Source organism: Indicator indicator, chromosome 6 (genome assembly GCF_027791375.1).
Source record: "Indicator indicator isolate 239-I01 chromosome 6, UM_Iind_1.1, whole genome shotgun sequence".
Lineage (NCBI taxonomy): Eukaryota > Metazoa > Chordata > Aves > Piciformes > Indicatoridae > Indicator > Indicator indicator.
This window is the reverse complement of record NC_072015.1, coordinates 11137239-11152354: the sequence shown is the minus strand read 5'-3', so window position 1 is coordinate 11152354 and position 15116 is coordinate 11137239. Positions and strand designations below refer to the sequence as shown.

Here is a 15116-nt window from a genome sequence, read left to right as displayed (position 1 = left end):
TGAGGTAACTGCAGCTCTTCAGTGAGGTTTCAGTGAACAGGTGTAACAGATAGGAATCATTTCAGTGGTGAGGCACCAAATTAAAAGGAAAGGTTCATTAAATGATATCCTTTCAGATTTAGAGTAACTAAAAATTGTTGATAAGAGAGTTTGTTAACCTTGAGTAGGACAGAAGAAATACCCACCAATGGGCAGAGGTGACATTTATACAGCATTTCTTGAGTATTCACTTCAGCACATTCATAAGGTTTAAAGGAGGGCTTGGCTTAGCCTGGTCTGAATCAGTTTTTAACAGGGTTCTTGCTGCCACCTGATGTACACTGTTGAAAATATACACTGATCACCTAGAAAATAAACTGTGCATGATGTACTTGGTATATCCATGCACATGCACCCACTCTGCATAACACACAATCAAGATCCCAACATCACACACAAATTAGGAGCTGTATCACAGAATCATAGGGATTGGAAGGGATCTCTGGAGATCATCTAGTTCAGCCCTCCTGTCACCTAGGTCAGGTCACACAGGAATGTGTCCAGGTGGGATCTGAAAATCTATAGAGGAGAATCCATCATGGCCTTTCTTAAAATATTATCTTCATGGCAAGTTCACTACACATATGTTACTGACAAAAGGCATGTCCAATCCAGGGGAATATGCACATTCCAAATATTTCAAGGTAGATCTGTGATGTTTGATCTGAGAAAGTACAGTTTTCTCAAGATAGTCCAGTTGCTCAAAGGAGAGCCCTATCTTAGATGGGAATAGTTTTGATGGTTTTTACTTCTTTAATTGAGATCAATAGTATAAATCAAATTGATTTCAATTCTGAATGAAATGCCATGACAGCCAGTTGACAGGAAACTGTCAAACACATTTTCTTAAGAGCTTGTTATCTTTAGTAGGACACAAGCTAGCAGACAGAAGAACTCCATCAGGCTTCTCCCTCTCCTCTTTTTCTAAAATACCCACAACTTTCCGAGAAATCTGAGCATCAGCAAGAACCAACAGAAAGCATGACAGTAACAACTGGGACTGCAAGCGCAGAGTAATACTGCAGGATCAAGTCATGTGCAGCTGATGAAGATGGTAAAGTTTTAGAGGTCTCATCTTTAAGAGTATGGACTACTGAATGGTGTCCCATTTTCCTTTAATGAAGCAAAAACTTATACCATATGTGCTGCACAATTATCTAGACTTTTCACTGGGACTGGTTAGTGATAGAGTAGCCTGTAAAGAATAGGCACTTATCCTCAGAATTGGCAGAAAAAGGAGTATTATTTAGTAGGTATGGCACCAAAATACAACCATTGTGCTTTCCCACATATATATGCTGTACAGATGGAGGCTCAAACAGATGGAGTTTTAGGTTGTTGGTGGGCTATGTTTTTTCTTTTTGCTTCGGCAAGACTTGCAAATGCAGCAGATGATGCAGGGAGATGCCACAAGCAGCAAGGGAGAGGTCACCAGTGCTATGATACCTAGTCCAACAAGGATCCCCACAACCTGAAAAACATGGTGGTGAAAAATGTGTGTTTAGCTATTGTGGAAAATACAAGTTAGCATATATAAGTATAACATAGGTGACAAAAAATAGAGGAAAACATGAAAATAATCATCTCAGTCCTTCAGTGATGAGTAAAATCTCTTTGCTTCATGCATGTGCAAGAGCTCTGCTCAGCTGACAGGGAACACACCTGCGTTCTGTTCCACATCACCGAAGCCCGTGAGTGGCCCAGCTTGTTTCTGCAAGGGCCTCTGTCATAGTGCCTTAAGAAGATATCATTCTGCAAAACAGAAGGAGAAGTTGTAAGAGCAGGTTACAGTACTGCGGGGAAAGGTTCAAGACAGAACTGGAAATACGACTTTTCTAACACTGCTTTAAAAGTACCAACTGCCAGAAGACAAGTTCATCTGTCTTCCAAATAATTATTTAGAGAAACTTCTTGCAATTTCAAAAAGTGTGGTGTGTTTGGGACCTCAGCATATATATAGCATATAGCATATCTCCCACCCCTGCTTTTAAAAAGCATGAGCATATGTACTGCACCTACTGCACAAGTACCTAGACTGTAATTTGGTGATGATTAACGGGCCTGTAAACCACAGGTATTTCTGAAAATTAGCAATTTGAGGGATCATATTCCTGAGGTACTTCTACCCTCTGTTCTCCTGCTATCTCTCCTTTTATAGTAATTTTCTTCCTAGGCTTCATAGGAAGATTTAAAAAGCAAGAAATCCCTGTCTCCTTTCTCTTTTCACAGTAGTACTTATTAAATAATCAATCTTTTCTTTAGAAGGTGACTAATACCCTGCATTACCCTCCCCTAGCCAGCTGTACTGTAATCTGAGGCTGCTTCCTCTTTTGTTCCTCAGTCATAGTCTTGGCTTTGGCAGGTATTACCTTCATCTCCACTTGGACCTCTTGTAACCCTGTACATTTAGAAAAACTACACTGGAATCACATGACAACAGTTTGTTTTTTCTTCCTCCTTTGAACTGATGAAAACTTGGTATGAGTGTGTCTGGGGAGTCTGTGAGAATCTGACAGTCTTCCAGTCCAGCTCGGTATTAAGCAATCACTGTGTACTGTACGTACTCTGAGGCAGGGCGTAAGACTCATGTTGAGAAAGCATGTTCACACAAATAAATGAGGACATAATGCTAAGTGAAACCTGCTTAGCATGCTGAGAAAAGGAAGGATGAATAAGGAAGTTTCATCAGTTTCTGGCTGTGGAATACAATAAGGAAGAAAACAAAAGCCAAACAGCATCTAACATTTTATTTCAAGGGCTGGTAAAGTCATTTTCACGCTCCCACAGTTGTTACTGATGACTATACCAAAAAGCGAAGCCATCATATACACAAGCACATTACATCCTCCACTCATAATCCTGCTTGGACACCTGAAAGTCGATGCTTGTTGAGACTAGTTGGTGTCACCTGATAAATAACTTGCAACCTGTACTTCACAATTCATGTTCATAATCCAACATTTTTATCCTCAAGCCTACTAACCAATTCCTCTCTTCGGCAAACATAGCACTAGAGATTGAGTAGTAAAGGTGATCTAGTCCACATGAGTTCTTAACACACCTTTCCATGAAACAACCCCCTTCACCCAGTATCATACCAGTTTTTGGACAGGCTGTGACCACTGCAGTTGGAGCAGGTCAAGTACACTTCCAGCTCTTAAACAAACTATTTTTACTGCACTGGAAGAGGGAATGAGACAAAGCGCTGGAAGGGACCTCCAGAAAGAATCAGGCTGTCCCATTTCACTCAAAGACCTAGCACAAGACCTACAGACATGGCTATAATCCTTTACAGGAAAAGAATGTTGATAAAAATAAAAAAGCACTGGATGAATGAGAGGCAAGAAATTAAGTAAGAAGCTGAACTGAGATAAAACCTACACTAGGATATAAACAAATTGGTGGAGAGCTTGTACAGGGCCTCATAATAACGTCAACCTCACTACCCTTTAACTAGCTGCTTTCTGTTGCAGCACTTACATCCAAGTTCTGTAGACAGTACCAGCAAAATGTATGCTTGCAGTTCTTGCACATCATCTGAGCACATCCTTCATTTCGCTCAATATATATCCGGCAAACTGGGCACTGCTTAATTGGTGCCTCTGTCTCTGTTCCAGTAAGGGATCTAGAAGAGAAGGGAAATATTAAAGTGAAATGTGAATGTTGTTACTGTTGATATTCAGCTCCACTGCCTAACGTATACTGTGCTTATTTTAGAGAGTATCTAACGTTGTTGTCTTAATGCACTTAATGCGTGAAGCTTGTTACATTCAGTAGAATACACTGAAATATACTCACTACTAGGTGTAAGAGCATGTAAAAGTGAAACTCCATTCCCTTGGTCTTTTATGCTACATAAAACCAACACTCACTATATCCACAAATGCATCATGTGTACCATCAAAAATTATCACTTTTAAAACAGCTTGAACCACTCATTTAATAGGACTGGATTGTTCAATTTAGAGTACTGTCCCTGCCTGAGAAAACAGCCCTCAGCTCCACCAAAGCCAAAGATCAAAGCTAGAGAAGAAATATCATCGCTCTTGGGTAACTCCTGTTCAGTGAAGTCTCTAGCAAGCAGAATGTTTAGATTTTTCAGTACATCTTTCATTTCTTGCAAAAGATTATAGAAAGCTTTGAAAACATGTAACTGAACCAAATCTGATTCTGAAAACAAAGATGGATGGCCACACATATTATATAATTTATAACACAGAAGTTTTGTGGATTTTTTTCTGTAGATTAATGTCTTATGCAACTTTATGTGTAAGTTGTTTATACCTAAGCAAAATGAGAATAAATCAGATGTCTCACACCAAATGGGGCATCTTATACTCTGTGTAAGAGTTAAGAGTCAGCTATAATGAGATTCTATAATATTAAGCAGGGGTGATTTCTTAGTCATAGTACAAGCAAAGTTTGGATGTCGGAAAATTAGCATATTGGATTTTTTGTATGGGCACAAGTCAAAATTCTAGCAATCAGAGCCTGTAAACAAAGCCTTTAGGCAGATTCAAAGCCCCAGAGGGTTTCACCTACCAGAAGTGTCAGTGGCATCACGAATTCGGTAAGTACCCAATTTCAACTAATAATTTAACTAATATTTAGATGGAAATTATGTTTAGGAAACATCAAGAGAAATGGAAAGTCTCAGAGATGTTATAAGGAAGCCCAATGAAACTAGCATGAGGCACAAAGCTAGCACTCCATGCCAAAAAGAACTGAAAGACCATGTTGCCTCTGTGGGTTCTCCTCTTACCCCTGCTCAGTTAGTACTGGAGTAGTTAGGTTTCCCTGGCATAGATGCTGTGGATGCCAGGCTTCCTTGCAAGAAGAACAGAATGTCAGGTGGCAAGCTGGGCACTCCACTGGCACTGGTGCTCCTGACTCACTCAGTGCAATATGGCACACCGTTTGGCAGTCAGCTGCAGGGCACCACATTCTCTGGGGATCCAAGTGGACTTCTGAAATGTAACAGAGAGAAATAAAACTGATTGTACAGTCCTCTTCTCATTTCAGCAGCATGTGTCTGGGTGAGCAAGTCCCAATTCTGCATGTGGGTGCAAAAGCTGAAGCCCTCTGTGCCCATGATACCCACAAGCATTTGGGCCTCCTCCTCCTCTTTAGGCAGCTCTCTAGTTGTCTGCTAAGACAGCTGCAGTGGAAGCATGGCAAGAGTGGCAATATACAACATGAAATATATTTTTTGCCTTTATAGGGAGATACAAAACATGAACATAAGTGCTGCTTGCTGAGAAGCACACATCTTGTGACATATCTTTCACATGTGCACACCATGCATTATCTTTCATGTAAACGGCAGAAGAACTGCCATTAAATTAATGCCAAGTCAATTCCCATGCCTCAATATCTGCCCTCTACCTACAAACTGATTAATATTCACTTTATAATATGATCATTCTTTGGCAGGTATGAGATTACAACAGTGAAAGCAAGATTCAGGGTGGAGACATTGATTTGCAGACATCACTGCATGGCAGAGAATGGTAAACGCTGATTCTTCCTCTCACTTTCCAGCCTTTATTCAAGGACTAATATTCAAGGAAATCTTGTCCACCTTGACAAACTCCAGTTTGTCTAAAGCCACCCCTTCCTTCCACTTGTTCAGAACATTTAGAGTGAGGAACTGCATCAGGATGATCATCTTCTCTGCTGGCTGCAGGACAGACAAGTACACAAGGCTCTGACTTCAGGTGATTTTTAAGTCTGTGTCAGAATGCTCTGACAGCTATGGAGAATTTCTACATCCATGGCAATGGCCAGCAAAACACCTGTATCATCTACCTCCAGCCACCTCAAGAATCTAGTTGCAGTTTTTCCTCTTATTCACTTACATATACTTCCTTTGCCACCCCAAACATATAAACATTTTGCTTTCTACTGAATGAAAACAACAACAAAATAGTTTGCAACTATTTTGAGAGAGAGACATGGATGGGCAGTACAAAACACTTCCCATTTTCATATACTGACTGAGAAATCATTATTACGTAGCTTCTCTCTGTGTCTCTTAAAAGAAACTCTGAACTGGATAAGACCATGGCCTCATACTGGCTATTGCACTTTGGCCTTCACACAGTAGGTTCTGCATGCCTTCTGTTGATAAACAGCAGTTAAAATGACATCAAGTGCAGGTCCTGCAGATAGCTGCTTAATATACACAACTCTGGAAATCTAAATTCTCCTATCCCATTTTTGGATGAAAGACAGGATGTCTGGGCTTGACACCACTGGGAGCAGGGGGGTTAGGCTGCAAATATTACTGATTTTTACCAATTTGCTGCAGCAAGATGTAATAAATGAGACAAAACTTCCTCCTTTTCTACTTTCTCCATTTTACAAAGAACCTACAGATAGTGTTTTGCAATCCATGCTGTCTCATACTGTTTTGTTTACCATGGAGTACAGGTGAGACCAGAAAAAAATAAAAAGGGGCAGCCAAAAAAGGAAAAGCTGCTTCATCTTTTGGTTAAGGCCATTTCCCTCCCGAGCTTTTCCCCTGCTTTCCCACAGCCAGTTCAGCCACACTCGCTCCACTCTCACAAGAAAAGTCTTCCCACAAAAGGTTTGTTTCAGGCACGGATCTGGCAAGTTTTCATAAAACACATGAGCAAACAGGTGAGATGTGGGAGACAGACAGAGGCAAATGCAGCATCCTGAAGGAGAATTTCTGGATCAGGAGAGCTACTTACTGAAAGGATGACTCTTTAGCAAAGTATTAGCAACACCTCTTTTTAAAATGGACTAATTTTCATTAAGGCATAAAATGGAGGTTCTCATCACCTACCACTCAACCAGCTGGGTAATTGTCACAAACCCAGAAATGTAATGCATATATCCTAACCACATCCTATTCCTCTACTTCATTACTTCTGATAACCACATCAACCCCATCCCAAACAGACATAAAGCAATTCCTTTTTCTTCTGTCAAAATATGCTGCATAGAAGCTGTGTAGCTAGGTGCTGACTGGATGCAGAGACATTACAGTTATGTAAAAAAGCTTGTGTTTAAGCCTGAAAACATTTGCATTCTAAGAACACAGAGAAACCTCCAAGAGAAAAGCATATTTTGAGTGCATTCCTTATTAAACTGCCTTATTAAACATCCACAACTGTATACCAATTACTTCTCACTACTGTTCCACGCAATATTGTTTGTTTAAAAAACCAAGGAAGTGGAGGGGAAATTTATTTTATTAAATTAGCTAGCACAGTTTAAGACTTTCTTCAGATCTTCAACATTTTCCTCAATGTTAACCTCATGATGGAAGATGTCTGGAAGGGTGAGAAGCATTGGCTTTACCAATTACTTGAATACTGATAACCAAAGACTACAGAGCAAGAGTAAGTCTTCCAAATTTCACAAGATGCTGGCTATTTATTATTAGCATTTCTAGTAAAGCAAAAAGGATGATGAAATAAAGAACCCCTGTCTCAACAGAGTGAAGTTGAAAGAAGAGTCATCTAAATATAGGAAGCTGAAGAGTTTGAATAAAGAGCTTCATTGATCAGAGAGAAAGTCATGAAGGACAACCTAGTACCTGCCTATTTTAAGGGAAGAAAGGACAGAGTTAGGCACTAGCATCCTGGGTTTTCTCTAGTGCTAAGTTTGAAAAGGGCTACATTGCACTAAGCATGACACAGGCACATGGAACATAAGATCTCAGCTAACAGGAGTCTCTGGGAAGATTCTGGGTCAGAATCTAGCCCCAGCAGGTGCCATCAGCAAGGTTTATTGCTACTTTCAGAAAAAGACTGTCAAGCCAATGTTGGCATTTGTCAGGTCAGGCCAGGTTAGGGTCATGTCTGAGAATAAAGCTTCAGGTCAGTGGAAGCTAATAAGCCAAGCCCAATTGAAGAATCCAAGAAGGTCAGCTTTGGGGGCAGTACTAAATCCAGGACAGACAAAAGGTCTTAGCCAGGGTTGGGATTAGTGCTGCTGTCCAGGCCAGAGCTTTACTTAGAAGGAATCATTGTTCCCAGGCATCAGTAAACTGCATTTATTGCTGGGGCCAATAGGCAAGACAAAAAGGCTATGTTTAAGCCTGCCACTTGGATGCCAGTTTTACTCATCATAAAGGAGGACAGATCTTAGAAACCTAATGAAGAAACACAGTGGAGCTGAAGGAGGATTTCTAACATTTAGGCAAGAAAGAAAAAGAGGATTTAAAAAACAGACAAGTTTCAGGCTTCTGTGTGTGTAGGAGGCAGTAAAAAAAAAAAAAGATGTAACAGAAGTTGGACAAAAGATCATGAGTTCAGCTTTGGTTTGTTATAAAGGAGGAGTTACCAGGAAATTACTAGTTTTACAGTCTTCTGGTAAAATAAGGTTTTACATGAAACAGATTAATGTATTGCAAGAATGTCTCTCTTTCTTCACCCCTTAATACGGTGATTTAACAAACTCCAATTTCCACTGTCTAAGCTGTAGACAAGCCACTGCTTGACTTCTGAACTTGAAGAACTTCCTATGGAGTTAAGAATAAACAAGAAGAAGCTAAAATAGGACAGAGAAATAAAAAATCCAAGCAGGGATTATTTTTTCTTTTTCAGCCTGAGTGCTTGCAAATTATAGCTATAATTTGTATCTGCCCACAAATTCTGGGGCATCCTTGAGTCTACTCATTTTGCAGTTTTTTTATTTTGTGGTCATTCACCATGACTCAAGTCAGATGAGATTCTGTAAAAATCCATATAGTCTTCTATCTGAACATTTTCTCAAGTGCGTTACTGTGCCTTTTACAGTCATCTGTCTTTTCATATACGTTTCCAAACCATCTGTACCTAAGTATGTATGCAAAGCAAACCCACAAATCCAGTCTTTACAGGTGTACCCTACACCAGCCTCCAGAACCATCTCTAGTTCTACCAGTACAGCCACCACCTCAGGGAACCAGGATGAGCATGCTGCAGGAAGAGCAATGGAGCCTTAGGCCCACAATCTGAGAATGTTGCCTACAAGCTTGAGTAAAAGCATGGTATTTCAGTGAGATGCCACTGTTGATTCTGCTTCACTGAAACAGTTTTACATTTGTCTGTGGAGCACAGTGAGACCTAGTGATTGTTCTGAAACTATTTCAAAAGAAAGACATCTTTACTGTCTCTTCCTTAACTCACCCAGTAGGCTTTCTTTTTCCAATATGAAATACTGTTGCCACTACTGACAGTGTAAAAAGGAAGGTAATAGAAACCAAAAGGTTCATACCTCGTTCAAACTTCAGCCTCTTGTATAACTGGAACTGGTCAAGAGGAACTAAACAGGCAATCTGAAATGAGAAACAAGCACACTAAAAAGCATTAGAAACACAGACTTGACAAAAATTAATAAGCAAAATTAATCTTTTCTCACTTTTCTTACTTTCTTTCACCATCATGCTCCTCTGTACCTTGACTTCCTTCTCCAAAAGATAAAAGTAGTTTGTAGACCTCTATTATTTCAGCCCAGTAGTTTAGCCCATGTCTCTTTTACCATGCACAGGAAAGCCTTCTCTGTGGATTCTGTATTTACTTCAGACTTCTCAGTTTTATTTCATGTTGGTTTAATGCAACCAAGGGTCATAGCCTGTTAGACTTGCTGAATGCAGTATGTTGTTCATGCATAGGAATATAGCTCAGATGAACAATTCTTCATTCGTGTCTCCCAGTCTTAATAGTAGTAGCTCTCAAGAACTTAAAAGCTAGTCTGCTTTCTATTTTTTATTCAGTTTATGGGTTTGGGGCTGAGACAGTTAATGTCATTGCTGGTGGAATTTGCTGTAGAAACACATCAGCCCCCTGGGAACTGGACTGAAGTTAACAAACTTAGTTGGCAAAGACAAACGTGCTTTGCTGATACGTTTTATTTACTACCATAATTAAACTAGCAACCTGAAAGCCTAAATGCTATAATCTCGAATTAACAGTCATGTAAGAAAACCAAGTATCCTATTTAAAACCAATAAGCAAACCTGCCTACAGAGTAAGGAGGGGTTCAAAAAAAACCTTCACAAACACTTCAGGAAACACATTTGTTGGACTCAGAATCTGAGATTATTCTCTTTTTTTGGTCTGTTCTGTATCAGCAGAGAAAACTTCTTTCTCATTTACTGAAAATAAACCTAGACTAATAGTAATACAAGACCTGACCATTTGAAGCGCTATGAGACAGTGTAGAACTGACAGCTTTAAAGTGAAGGGCTCTCAACCTGCCCATTCAGTATCCCACCACAGTCACTCAGATTACTTTAAAAGGCAAAATTTTATCCTCAGTGAAGTAGACACTGGCCTTTGCTCTCCGTCTGGGCTGTGTAACACAACACTTGTGAGAAGAAATACAAAGTCAGAAAATTCAATATATATTTAATATGATACAGTGAATACATTTGCCTTCAGAGATAAAGAAACTAATATATACATTTGTATACTATAAAATATAAAATCACTTTATGAACGTCTCAAATAAATTGAAATTAAAATTGCATTTAGAAGCACATGTCTGGATCACTTATTTGACAAATCAATGTCATGCAAAAAATAATCCAAGTGATGTCAAGATTTAAAGTGTTCAAAGATGCTTAAAAGACATAGCTGAAGAAATCAAAGAATTTAATATCAAAATGGAAACACGAACAAATCTTTACAAAACATATTCTTAGTCAAGTAAGGCAGCCCTGGATAAAAGTACTGCCCTCCGTTTCTGAAATCAGGGTGTAAACTATTTGAAATATGAAAGTATTTGCATGACTAAACAACACTGTGCAAATGTGACTGTAAGATACAGCTTCCTGGGAAACTCTTCACTATTCATCAGAAGTCAGCTGAAATACTCTTGAAAAAACAAATAATAACTTAAGAAAAAAAGAGTGAAGTTCAGTAGCTTCAGCAAAGAATTAAACCAACCAACAAAGATATATAAAACCCACAAGGCACATTATTTCAGTATTGCTCACAAAGCAGCTTCAGATCTAAATAGGATTTGGAAAACAGAGTCATCTGCTTTTGTCTAGCTGGGTGAGCATTGGCAACTGCCTCAAATTTTCCTCCATTATGAATGAATTGAAACAGCAAGTCTCAATGCCATAAGAGCCACTTGAGTGAATTGTTTAGCTGTCTGGGGTCTTTATGTCCCTGCTTTTGCTTTTAACAAACAGTTTTTCAAAGGCAGTTCTATTGAGGCCAGAATTTCCCACGTATTAAAAATCTCCCCTTTTAATTACAGTGGGAGCAGTGTTAGGAGTTTTATTGCAATAGAGTCGATGCCGAAAGCTTCCCTTTCTTCTATTGAAGACTTTATCTTACCAAGCAGGTCTTCCCCACTGGTTTCACACAACCCCACTCTTCTTCCTATATATCCTTAGCTCCCCCATCCCTGCATGCCATTCTGGGCATGGAACACACGCAATCAGTCACCTGTGCCACCAAATCCCCCAGGCTTTGAAAGACCAGCTCCTGACAGAACTCTGATGGAGTTCAATTTGAGAGGTGCTGAGCAGAATCCTCTCACAGATTTAGTATCTTTAGGCAAGAAGGAAGGAATGTACAATCTGCTGTTGCCTGAATTCAGTGCCACATTAAAGCTGTATGTACAAACTCAACTAAAAAAAAAGGGGGGGAACCTATCAGGTCCTCCCAAAACACCTGCAAATCCTTTCCTCAGTGAACTTTTAATCTCATTTATGTTTAATTGAGGACAACCGTAAGCATGGTAAGGGGATTAGGTGTTTATCTCTTTCTACTTGGCATCAGACTCCAAATGTTCGTCCTCACACAACTTCTTCAGCCCCACATGGGAGTCCATCCCAAACACCTCCTCTCCTACACCACCAAACATGCACCCCTGGTGTGGAGATCTGGGAAGGAAGCAAACCAGCAACCTGGCAGATGGCAAAGGACCAAAAGAGAATGATCAGGAGCACATCAGAAAGCAGTTTTTTATTCTAGGCATTGAAATTACACAATGAAGCATGAAATGCTATAGCACAAGTTTTTGGGTTTGTTTGTGGTTTTTTAATACTGGATTAAGGTTGCAAAAAAAATCTATGAAGAAAATGAGAGGTAAGGAGTCTCCTCTCCTGAACTGATGTTGATTTGAGACTTATCAGACTGTTGGGAGTTAGGTAAGTTTTCTCATTTGCTATACTGTGTAAGCAATGTCTGAAGTTAAAATATGCCTCTTGCAGAGCACAAGAACATGTAAGAGTTCTCACCAAGAACAGCAGCTTTCACCTGAAATAAAAATATCCATGAAAAAAAAAATTGTGAAGACTCCCTACCACAAAAGGCTCCTGCCAAACCCTTGCCAAGTGTCCAAAAAGGTTGCCTAACACAGAATGATAAGCAGGGGTGCTGTTACTACACGAAACAAAAGAGCAAAGGAAGAAAAATTAAAGGGTTTGAAATATTTGGCTTCGATTTGCACAGGGGCAGGCTGTTCCCTGCAACCTGGGCAGTGCTGCAACCAGGAGCCAATAAAGAACAACTCCTCTGTTTTTAAACACTGCATATCACAGTGAAAAGGGAAACATCACTACTCCACCTATTCTCACGCTCTCAAGGGAAATACAAGGAGGCAATCAAGAAAATTGAATACATCTTACTTCCTTCCACACCCATATGAATCAAACCTTAGTAATGCCGAGGGAGGGAAGGTCACCAGGATGAGTGCTTTTCCCTTTCTCACTTCAGCAGATACACAGTATGGGAAGATCCTGCACTGGCAGCAGCAATGGCCAGTGCTGTGCAAAAGTCCTACTCACAGAGGTACAGTTTAGTTTTGCAAGGAGTGCAAAATAGTTTTAACTTGGGCTGTGGTTTGCTTTTGAAAGGGGCATGGGAGTTCAGTCTCTTTATTGTCAGAAATTACATGCACACGTTTTTCATCAGCTACCATGCTCACTAGAGTCATCATGAAATATTAAATTATTCATTTTCTCCATTAAGGAGCTCTTCTCTTTTTTAGTGACAAATAAAAACAAAATCAAGACTCCCTCATTTGCTCCCCTTGCATTTATTTAAAAGCAAGAGCGTAAGAAGAACAAAAATCTCAATTCTGACCCTGAAAAAGTTAGGTCAGCCTGAAACATTTTCTTACCTTCTTCCTCATTTTACAATCTCAATCACCCCTAGCAAAATGTAAATCAATTTTCAAATTAACAATAAAATGGGTATTTTAATCTGACTCCCAAAGGGATTTTTGTTCAGATATGTATGGAATAAAATGCAATTAAGAATTCTAAGATCTGGGTCACTGTCCCATTTCAGCATCTCTTTATAGCGGACAACCCTCTGTCAGGGTAGCACTGATGTAGATCATGGATTCACACAGATGGAGAGACAAGAAGCAGAATTGGCACTGCAAAGGGGTAATTCTCCCTATGAAACTTAACAGGCAAAAGGAGAACCCAAATCAGTATCTCCTTTACTGCCTGCTGCATGATTTTACTCCAGATCATATTATATTCACATGGATCATTGGCATCAATGTTACAATCTTCAAAATGATACAGGAATCAGAAATAGCAAAGCACAATCCTCTAGACATTATCCAAGTGACTACTGCATTAGAAATTCCTGTATGCAGTTAAGGCTTACCCTAACTCACAACTTACACTGGTGATTGGATTTGCACCAAGTAAAACCATTTCAGACCATGATAAATTACCCCTTATTTTAACTGGAGATATTAACTGGTCCAATTAAACCCATGGAGCAAACTCCTAAGAGAGACAGGACTATTCTAGACAGAAGAAGTCTGCATGGGCAAAGAAAACTGCATTAACATAAGCTGTTCCTTCTATCTTCTGCTTCCAGGAAGGAATCCGAAACTTTGTTTATTGTACTATTAGAGCTTAAAGGACAAACATCTTGTTTACGGAGATTGCTTTTAAATTTCCTTTTTTTGGGTGTAACCAGCTATTTGAAACAGACTCTACAGCCTACACCATTGCCTTCTCACAACCAACATCACTCATTTTTACTTAAAACAAGCTATGCTAGAAGCAGCTGCTATCTTGATGTAACAGCTCACGATATGACCTAGGTTTGCACTTGATTTCAAGCACTCCAGTAAAACAATTCCTTCTGTGTGAATGCATTATTTGCAAAAAGAGAAAACTGCTGGGAAATGTACCAGTTTCAACTAGACTCTGTTAAACAAACAAACAAAAAGCCACAAAAAAATCCCCACAAAACAATGACAATAAACAACAGAGTGGTTTCAGAAATCATACCTTCAAAGTACTGAAAAGTGCAATTTTCTAGTTTACTCCTCAAACACTGATGAAATACTCAGTTGTTCTAGAGAGACACATTCTTCCTATTCACACTTGCTCATTTCTTCATGAGATATGCAAGAAGAAATTCTATTCCCTGGTTAAAACATTAACCAGAGTTTTTACCCCCCCCTCCACTCCCCAAAAGCAACACAAGAAGCATGTGTCAGAATCAAGACAGGAGCTGTGAAAAGGCTTTCATGATTTAGTACCAAACTAGATAAACTGAAGAATTTTACTGAGAAGATAAAACAGAGTTAACTCACAATGAAGACAGACAGGTCACTGGAAAGCATTGAAGCTTGAAGGAGGGAAGCAGAGGAACTTTCAAAGCTATAATGTATTATAAATTGCTTATAAGCTTTGTTACTAATTGTTGAGTTTCCTTGATGCAAAATGCCTGATGCAAAATGCACTGAAGTCAATGAAAAGGCCTTTCTTCGCTTCAAATTATGCCTAAATTCATCTTATCTCCCTTGTGCAGGCTACAGCAAAAGGCATTTAAACAGCAAACAAAATAACCATGTTAGCTAAGATAATTAGACACAATTTAGCTCAAAGTATAGGAACCAACTTAATGTCATGTCCACAACAAAGACAATTTCAACTACTATTTTCTTTCCAAACTGTAACAATACCTGGGTAAACATCAGTCACAGCAGAGTCTCAAATGGACATATCATCAAAAATGCATTTTTAGGGAATTAAAAAAAGACTAATTTTCTTTTCTGCCCGCAGAACAGGCAACACGTTAGTCCTCATGGCACTGTCCTGATGAAGAACCTTTTCATTGCAGAAGCCA

The 15116-nt window shown here is 39.4% G+C and overlaps 1 protein-coding gene across 1 annotated transcript in view; it reads right to left on the bottom strand.

The window, feature by feature from the left end:
* Positions 1 to 1369: 1369 nt before the first annotated feature.
* RNF144B (ring finger protein 144B) overlaps positions 1370 to 15116 on the bottom strand; it is a 30392-nt gene continuing 16645 nt past the window's right edge. The window contains exons 3-7 of the mRNA XM_054381814.1: positions 9271 to 9331; positions 4802 to 5006; positions 3520 to 3664; positions 1702 to 1791; positions 1370 to 1510 (exon numbers count right to left, since the gene is read on the bottom strand). Coding sequence (XP_054237789.1) covers positions 1370 to 1510; positions 1702 to 1791; positions 3520 to 3664; positions 4802 to 5006; positions 9271 to 9331 — 642 coding nt within the window. The remainder of the gene's footprint in view (positions 1511 to 1701; positions 1792 to 3519; positions 3665 to 4801; positions 5007 to 9270; positions 9332 to 15116) is intronic.